The sequence below is a fragment of the Lactuca virosa genome, chromosome 9, assembly GCF_052849685.1.
Source record: "Lactuca virosa cultivar CGN04683 chromosome 9, Lactuca_virosa_CGN04683_v6, whole genome shotgun sequence".
NCBI classification, from domain to species: Eukaryota; Viridiplantae; Streptophyta; class Magnoliopsida; order Asterales; family Asteraceae; genus Lactuca; species Lactuca virosa.
The window spans coordinates 185,149,566-185,159,553 of record NC_136434.1 but is presented as its reverse complement, the minus strand read 5'-3'; the positions used below and the strand labels follow the sequence as shown (position 1 = coordinate 185,159,553).

At 34.3% G+C, this 9,988-nt stretch overlaps 1 protein-coding gene across 1 annotated transcript; it reads right to left on the bottom strand.

The window, feature by feature from the left end:
* Positions 1 to 1,458: 1,458 nt before the first annotated feature.
* Positions 1,459 to 6,538, bottom strand: LOC145136476 (RNA recognition motif (RRM)-containing protein). Its single transcript, XM_079070611.1, has 4 exons — positions 6,347 to 6,538; positions 5,686 to 5,997; positions 3,013 to 4,136; positions 1,459 to 2,760 (listed from the first exon to the last, which is right to left on the bottom strand). The coding sequence occupies exons 1-4, from the start codon at positions 6,347 to 6,349 to the stop codon at positions 1,620 to 1,622; spliced, it is 2,580 nt and encodes an 859-aa protein (XP_078926737.1). The 5' UTR covers positions 6,350 to 6,538; the 3' UTR covers positions 1,459 to 1,619.
* Between the last annotated feature and the right edge of the window lie 3,450 nt (positions 6,539 to 9,988).

Sequence of the window (9,988 nt, the reverse complement as noted above, 5' to 3'; positions counted from 1 at the left end):
AATATCCAAAAAGGCATTTCGGGAATCGATTTGATTCTATCTATGTTCCTTCCGTTTGAAGAAAGGAAGGATCCCAAATAATCGATCTTTCTTTTAGTTGTTGAATCTCTCTTTGATTGATCAACGTGTGATATTCCGAATCCTCATTACTAATGGAATCAAAATGATCTCTGGATTGATCAGAAGATCCTTTCAATTGGCTAAGCTATGCGGATTTATAATCAATAACATTTCTACTCATTACACTTAGAAATATATTTTATAGTTATAAAAGTAATAATTTATTCAAATTCAATGAGTGGTTTTCAATTTTGGGTGAAATTCAATATAAAAATGAGAGAAAAAAAAACTTATTTTATCTCTTAAGAATTATTACATGTCCAATTAATTCACAATTAGATTATTAGAGTTAGTCTAATTAGCCTAGGATTTATATTTTTAACCATAATAGTTTATAATTTATTGATGTGATTAGCCTGGGATTTATGTTTTTAACCATAACAAATTTTTATCTTTTGTTGTGATATAACACAAAAAAAATCACAAAAATGACAAAAAAAAAACACTTAATCGAAATTATCAAACTAATTAACTAAGCACATATTAAACCCACGTTGGCCTTGGATGTAACCTTTTAACAAATGATCATTTTTTTTCTCTAAAAAAGAACATAAGCACGAATTTTCAGCATTTACCCTTTCAGATTGGTGATTTTATTTCGAAACCTTAGAAAATTTTCATGATTTCAAAGAGAAATTAAATATCCTCCTACTTTGTTTCTTACAAATCTTCCTACCCAATTAAATAATGAAATGTGTAACATTTAATACTTATTTAATGATATTTTAATATATTAATATGACACACGTTATCATTTAATTGGATAGGAAGATTTATAGGAATATGAGGATATTTAATTTCTCCATTTCAAATTCCAAAACCATATACTAGTATTTTCCAGTGGGGACCAAATCGTATTCTTACAAGTTATATATATTTTTTTATAAATTTCTTACTGAACTAGCGTTGGAACTTTGGACGAGTATAGTAGTGGATGAGAACAAATTCGCAATGCTTTTTTATGATTTAAATTCTCATATTGACTCAGTAATTCACAATCATTGTAGACAACTTTAAAACGATGATACGTGTGTTACATAACTGAAAACAATAGAATAAACGGATGTAAAATAATATCAACATTTCAAAGTATTTTCATGATTGTATTCATAGGGCCTCATTTTTATGATTTATACCCCTCTTTTGCTACAAATTATTGTATAATTTATTACATAGATGAAAACAGTAGAATCAGCGTGTCAAAATGTATCAATTTCCGGATTTTGTAGTGTATGAAACAACAATTTCATAGTGATTTAATTTCTTATGATTTAGAATTTTAGATACTTATTTACTACGAAATCATTGTTACTTAATTAAACATCACATTAACATCTATTTCGTAAGAAGCATGAATCATCCTCATTATTAAACATGAAATTAGCATCTAAACCCACATACAAAAACAACAGTGATCCATAAGCATTACCATTTTTTACCATTAAACATGCATTAATCCAATTTAACATAAACAATTATTATAAAACTCAGACTTATTTTCAAGTTTTCCCTTGTTGGATTTGCTTGAGTAGAGTAGCAGCCAACTCTAAAGTCGCCTGTAACCGTTTCTGTGGATCCGCCTCCTCCGTTTCCTCCTGTCCATTTCCTTGACCTTGACTACCACTACTTTGACTTTGACTTTGACTTTGACCATGACCCATGTTTCCCACTTGCACTTGATGTTGTTGCTGTTGATGATGATGATACCCACTCATCATCTGCTGCTGCTGACTAGGATTAGGAGGATGATATTGATGTTGATGCTGATGCTGATGATGCTGACTGGGACTAGGCGAAGGAAGCTGACGTGGCATCATCCTATTATTATTATTATAACCATTATTATTATTATTATTATTATCTAAACCCATCATTACATTCACATTACTACTTGGCTGCCTAAACTCTTCTCCTGCTGTCATTGATTGCCTTGCGTTCCCAAGAAACGACGCCAGCTGTGCAAGCTGATCTGGCTGAATGTCGATGCCACCTGTCGCTGCCACTACAGTTTTAGGCTCCTGATAAGTAGGACTTCCAGGTCTATAATTATTACTCAAACTTGTTGTCTCCTGATTATTTGGAATCATAAAATCACCACCACTTCTTGATTGTCTATGAAGCAAATGATCCTGTGTCTGTGTATTGTTGTCAACATGAAACGGTAATATAGTACCAGTACCAGGTCTAGGTTTCCCAAGGTTTTGGAGTTGATAGCTTCCGGAAGGTGATGCTGCAGTGAATGACATTCTAGAAGCTTCACCATGGGACAACATAAGATACGGGTCGGGTCTTTCGGGTTGGCGCTGATGTGGCAGTGGAGGTGGTGGTGGGAGGGTGTCGGCGGTGGGGGGTGGTTGTTCTAGTCTGAGAATGACGCCGGAGATGCTGAGTTTTCCGGGGACTTTTAGAATTTTTTCTGAGAAATCGGAAGGGGGGACAAGAAATAAGGTTGTTTTGTCGTCCAGCTTGGCGACTGCTGCACGCTGTTTCTCGCCTAAATAGTTCATGAATTCGTTGTAAAACGCCATGTCAGCATCACTTTCGGGCACAAAGAATACAACCCATGAACTTGCTGCTTGATAGTAATGTTTGGACAGCATGTCTAGACTAGTCCTGGCTGTGCAATCCAAGAATTCAGGCCTGCATTCCATGTAAATAATTTATTTTTCCAATTTTATCAAACTCGTTTATATTGATTGTATTTGTGTGTGTAAGATATTCTCAAGGGCATTTTCGTCTTTTCCTTACAGTCTGTCATATGTCATGTCATGTTTATGTTTTAGCTTTTTGGGTGGGACAAAAAGTTGCAATTTTTGGTCCCACTGACATTAGTTTTAATCGTAGTCCAATACAGTAGTCAAATCAGTACAATTTGTTTTGTTTGAAACTTACAAAATCATGTCAAGTACTTTTCCAACAGGAAAACAACGAGCGCGACAAATTGATGTTCCTCCTTTTGCTATTATTCCTTCCCATTTCCATTCTCCACTTGCTGGAATGTGTGGTTCCGGAGTTGGTCTTTTCCATTCAACGGTATTTTGAGAAACCGGCCCACCATGGAAACCATCATAACCTACATTGAGGGTATTTCGGGTATTTTGGATATTTTGTGTATTTTCCCTCTCAACATAAGGTTGAGCAACATTCATAGGTGGATCATGAATCATCTGTTTATGATAACCAAAATGTCCCAAGTTATTATTATCGAACCCCGGTGGCCTCGAGAGAACGTTCTTCCCATGTTCGGAATCGGAAAACGGATACTCCGGAAGCTCCGGTTCCGACGGAATTGGAATCGGAATTAGACCGCCCTTCAGTTTCTTCGCACCATGAAAAATCAACGCGTCTTCCGGCAAATCCCATTCGTCATCATACAACGGGGCTCGACGCGGTGTGTGGAAATCATGGAAATTTACATTTCTATCCCTTGAAGGACTCCGGCGTCCGTAACCATCATGTCCCGTATCTCGGAATCCATGATTCCGACCCGTTAATGGTGATCTTCTTTTGCGTTCATCATGGTATCGATCATGTTGTCGGCCATAACGGGGGGATGGAGGGTCGGGAATCGAGTTTTTTCCGGTGTTTGAAGGTGGTGCTCTTGATTCACTTCTTGCAAAAGTGATATGAACCCTAGGGTTTCCGAATAATTTCCCTTGTAAACTATCTTTTGCCCTAATAGCGGAATTAACATGTTTGTATCTGACAAAAGCGTAAGTTCTACCAGGATATGAAGAGATTTTTTCAATTTCACCAAAAGGGGAAAATGCATCCCAGAAAATGTGTTCGTCTAGTTTTAAAGATTGTGGGAATCCGATCCATAAGACTTCATTGGGTTCTCCATCGTCTCTACTACCACTACTGATTGGCTTTTGATTCTCGTTGTTAGGGTCGGAATTGGAATGGCGGATTCTAGAGTCCCGATGAAGGAATGGAGATTCTCTTACTGAAGAACGAGGTGAATCTCGTCTGCGTATGTAGTCGTCTTCTTCGTGTAATTGTGCTGATGATTTCTCCTGATATATGTTAGATGCAAGAATCATCAACTTTCCACAAACTTATAGCTTCAATTTCAATCATGGCAATAATATTTGATCATATTCATGTGCTTTATTTACTTTTATATTACATAACTTAATGATGTCTTATATATATTGTTTCAATCTGTGAAGAATGAGATTGTAGATGAGTTGCATATACCACATGAAGGAGAAATTGGGAGGATAATTTGATGATATGGGTAACCTTTGTGTGCTCATGGAAGGCTTGTATCTTCATAGCATAACATCAAGTTTGAGCAATTGATATTGAGTAGCCATAATGATGTAATTTTGGCATATAGAAAAGAAATGCTTGAATTGCTAAATTGAATGAGCCCTAATGGAAGTGCACCACATTCTTGCAATAGTTGTCTAGTAACTGTGTTATGGGTTTTGAGTTTTTGACATTATCATTCAATGCAAGAAAACCTAGAAAATGATTTTTCTTAGGAATAATATATTCAGCTTGACATATAAGATTGATCTCACTGAGAAAATGAATTTCTTGTAGAATCAAAAGACTTGAAGAGTTTGCTCTGTTTTCAATATCTAGCACTGTCATTTTGAAAGAGTTATGACCTTATAATCATTCACATTGTTAACAGTATGTAATTATGAAGTTCTGATATATTAGAAATTTAGAATAGAAGCCAATGGTTAACCTTGTTTTAATCTACATCTACTTAGCACTTTGATCATGAGATACCATTTTCCATGGATATATGGTGTGTATACTTTTTAAATTCATCTGGTAATCACTGGATAGATGGTATAAAGTATAAACTACATCTCCAATGGCCTAATGGTGGTGTAGAATCTGCAACTGTCATCCAAAGACAGTAGACCATAATTGTCAATACTTATGTGCATGAGGAGATATACATAAAAATGAGTTTTGGTTGAGTGTTGATCATCTTGTGGAATGAGGATTAACTGATCTTCCCCTTAAAGGAACCTTAACAATGTTAGAGCAATAGCAACGAGAGAATGTTAGCAATGGACATTAACTGCAGGTGATTATGTCATGACATGTATGGTTTATGCTTGAGGAATTTGATTCTCTTAATAAATCTAAGATGAAGAGCAATCGGAAGTAGAATATAAATGAAAGTTGCCTCATAAACCCTATAATCGTTGTAACCAATCTTGAATTTAATATATATGTGATCTAACTTCAAGCAAGGTTTCCTTAAGGGAATTGTTGTTGATAACTTTAAGCAGGTTTTAACCAATTTGTTAAGTCTCTAGAACCATTTTGCATGCATGACAATTCCATTCATATGTGATAAAATGGTGGATAAGATGGGAAAAATATCAAACTAAAAGCTGAAACCAGAACTAAAAATGGTTTTGAATAGAATGACAGAAGTGGTAATCACAAAATTGCTTGAATGGGCATGAGTTAGCATCAGTTTCGATTTCAAAAAATAAGCAACTAGTTTAAGACTTAAGCAGATATATTGCTCAAGTGTAAGAGTGTACATATACAGGAAGAAAAAAGCAGACATGGGTGGACAAAACTAACCGCCTTTGCAAACTCAATTCTAAGTGCATTGCCCGCAAGAATGAAACCTTGAAGTGCTCCAAATGCTGCAAAAGCTGCACTGGCTTCAATGAAATTGATGAAGGCGTAGCTACGACCAGGTGAAAAAGCTACACTCTCAAGCTCCCCAAATTGTCTAAAGTGATTGCTCAATGCACGTTCAGTTAAGGTATGAGATAGATTCCCAACCCACAGGTGTCTTGAAGGAGGAACAGTGTTTCTTCCATGATGAATTTTCTCTTCTGGTCTCAAAGGGTATTCCTTCCACTGTCTCTCTCGTCCCCCTCTAGAGCTCTGAAAAACAAAACCTCATATCAGTTATTTTGCATTTCGCCATTTTAGAGGAGACAGCTACTCTATATTTTCCGGATCTTATATCGATTAATGAAACCATCGTCCTTGATCTTCTTTTAAAAACGGAAAAGCTGTACACCGGCAATTCGGATCAGAAACAGCAGAAACTTTAAATTAACCCAAATCAGATCGCATTCACGAGAGTCGAGAGATTCATTCATGGAAAAATACACATGAAACAATTAAAATTCAGAATGGAATATATATAAACAAGAAACAAATCAACGTTGCTGTTATCTGTAAACGAAAAACAGTAAATAGAGTGAATCGTAAAAGTGCGAGAACAAACCATTATCGTTCGAATTCGATAAACGTCCTACTACATTCAAAGCCTTTGCCAAAGAAAATCGCGATAAGGTACGACTGATTTAGCCAAAATCACGATAGATAACTGGCAGGAGAGAAGATATGGTGACGTGTTTGTGTTAGGGTTTGATATTGCTGAGCACTACCAGAACAATTGACAGCCCCAAAGTCGATATTTATTTTGTCAGGAGCGATCGTAGCCGTTTCTTAATTCTTATATGCCCTTCAAAGTTGTATTCATCATACCCCCTATACTAATTTGAGTTTATAACTTTTGCCCCAAATGTTTCAGTCTTATTTTTATGATAAACTATTGAGAGAGCTGCAAATTTGGTCCCTCTGGTTTCAAAATTGAAAATTCCCTCCTTTTCAACAAGTTTCATTGTTGTTTTGCTCCCTCGCCAAAAACTGACCAACACATCCTTATGATACTTTTGTATACTTTTTCTATTTAATTTAAAATTTTATTATATAAAAAACAATGGGACCCACACCACCCGCCTCCTCTTATTATTTGTAAAATACGGGTCATTCAGCATTCTTCAATCACTTCCACCACTGCAAATACTTCTTGCCACTATAATTTATACTTCTTGCCAATGTAATTTCTACTCGATGCCTATAAACTCCAACGAATCAACACAAAGACCACCTAAATTTAGAAATCAAACTCATCGTATAGAAAGACAACGAGGATAAGAAAGTTGTTATGGCTATGACGTTTGAAATCTTTATAGGGTTTGAAGAGAAAATAATAATGTCGGACCAACTAAGTGGCTTCGCACCATGTACCTTGGACAATGGTATTGAATGATACGGAGATCCTTGTTAGTTTAATCGATTTGGTGGATGTGATTGATGAGAGATAGAGAGGAGGAAGGTCATGCTAGACCATTTGAGGGAAGGGTGAAGGGTTAGACAAATGTATTTTGTTTTGTTTTGAAATATGTAATTTTGGTTCGAGTATTTAATATATAAATTTGTTATTGTGTTATGCTTCGAATCACCGTAAAATATCTTATCTTTCATGTTTTAAATCACCGTCAAAGGCTCATTCGGAATCTTCGAATGAGTTCTAACGACCAAATCAAATATAAAGGTCAATGATTTACCTAGGATTTGAAGAGTTTTCTATCTAAAAGCTACTTCGTGAATCGTTTTGAAAAAAAAACGTTTCAACCATCCTAAAACTTACTTCTTGAATCCTTTCAATAAAGAGAGGCAAGATAAGGGGAGGTAGGCGGTGTGGATATTTTTTAATCGACAATGAGGAGGTGGCGATGGTGAGAAGGAAAAATGAGGAGAGGTGGAAGATGTTCGCTTCGGCAATGACATGGAAAAGACAAAAGGTCAAGGTGGAAAATATAAAATGTCAATGTGAGAGGGTTAAAACCAAAGAAGTTGACGACCATGTCAGCCATTAAGACAAATCAAGTGTTATTTGCTAACGTGGTAGCCATGTGGCATGGTAACCGACTATAGAGTTCAAAACCTAGTAAATGACACACACACACACACACACACATATATATATATATATATATATATATATATATATATATATATATATATAGTTTAGGTTCTATGGAAAACAAAAAACCATAAAAATCATAAAAATGCATAAACAAAATACTTGGAGATCACAAAACTCTTTTTGAATTTTTTTTATTAATAATCGCAGTTTTTTCTTAAAATTCGCTGAAAAAAAAAAAATTTAAAAATCAACTTTTTTTTCAAAATTTTTTTCAGCAAATTTGTATAGAAAGCTGCGATTTCTTCAAAAAAAATTCAAAATTTTTTTTTGTGATCTCTAAGTATTTTTTTTATGCATTTTTATGATTTTTAGGATTTTTTTTGTTTTCCAAATAACCCTTCCCTATATATATATATATATATATATATATATATATATATATATATATATATATATATATATATATATATATATATATAGAGAGAGAGAGAGAGAGAGAGAGAATTAAAGGGTTATAACACACCAAAAATTAATTTTAGGATGAAACCTTACATTTTAAATTTTTTTAAATGTTTTAATGTGATTTTCCTTAAAGTTAATATATACCTTTTTATATTTTAGGTTGCTTCAAGTAGAATTGCAACACTCTTGCTTTCTGGTTGTGGGACAACGCATTCAAGATTTCATATACTAATCAACTTGAATGAAGATTCGTTTTGTTCTATCACGCCAAACATCGATCTTGCTTCACTATTGAACAAAGCGAGACTTGTCATTTGGGATGAAGCTCCAATGATGCACTTGTTTTGAAGCATTTGATAGGACACTTAGAGATATTATACATTCATTAAACAAGTATAAACCGTTTGGGGCAATACGATTGTATTTGGAGGTGACTTTAGACAAATTCTTCCAGTAATACAAAAAGGTAATTGTTCAGATATTGTACAAGCATCATTGCATTCATCCAGATTATGGCGTACAATTTTACGTTTAACTGTAAACATGAGGCTTCAGGTTGGTTGTCCAAGTAATGATTTGGATGAGACAAAAGGATTTGCTAAATGGATTTTTAAAATTGGTAAATGTAATATTGATGGTCCTAATGATGGTGAAGTTGAATTTAATTTCCAGATGACGTTATCGTTCGCTCTACAGGTGACCATATTCATTCCATTATATCCACAATTTTTATCCATCTTTTGAAAACCATCTTGATAATTCATCATATTTTCAAGATAAAGCTATTTTGGTCCCAACAAATAAAGAAGTTGATGTTATCAATGACTATATGTTAGGATTGATGAAAGATAAAGGGAAAATGTATCTGAGTTTAGATTCTTTATGTGAGACAGAGTCAACAAATTGTTTTGAGAAATTAGTTTACTTTCCAAATGTATTGAATGCTTTTAAGGCATGTAGAATTCCCAACTATAAACTTACATTAAAAACATGTGTTCCGGTCATGTTACTTCGTAATATCGACCAAACCAAAGGTCTATGCAATGACACTAGGTTACTGATTGTTAGGCTTGGAAAATATGTTATTGAACCCCGAATAATAGCTTATAGATTCTTCAATGAGACTACTTGTATACCTCGCATGAAGTTAACTCCGATTGATAAAAGAATTGCCTTCCATTTTCGCCGGAGGCAATTCCCCATAGTTGTTTGTTTTGCTATGACCATTAACAAAAGTCAAGGACAGTCATTATCAAATGTTGGACTATACTTACATTGACACGTCTTCACTCATGGTCAGTTATATGTAGTGGTTTCTTGCGTCACAAGTAAAAAAAGGATTGAAGGTACTCATATGTGATGAGGAATGTCGTTCAACTAATAAAACAAAAAATATTGTTTACAAAAAGGTCTTTCAAAGATTATAGATATTCTGACATTTCATTTTATATTTTAGAGATTTCAATATTACCAATAACGTGAAGTCTGGTTTTGTAACTTTATCTTTTTTTTTTCAATTATTGTGTCAAATTTTTATAATTTTATATGTGTTCTTATAATTTTATATTTATGTGAGTCATAATCTAGTTATTTGTATTTTAGAGAATTCCATAATAGTTTCTATTGGTTGCACAAGCCACAAGCAGTTAGTAAATCATAGTTGATAATGGATAAAAACGAGATTGAACT

Coding starts and splice junctions, on each gene's coding strand:
- LOC145136476 (XM_079070611.1), bottom strand. Junction 4,137..5,685: donor GAATTGAGTTTGCAAAGGCG/GTTAGTTTTGTC, acceptor AACATATATCAG/GAGAAATCATCAGCACAATT. Junction 2,761..3,012: donor AAAGTACTTGACATGATTTT/GTAAGTTTCAAA, acceptor CATGGAATGCAG/GCCTGAATTCTTGGATTGCA.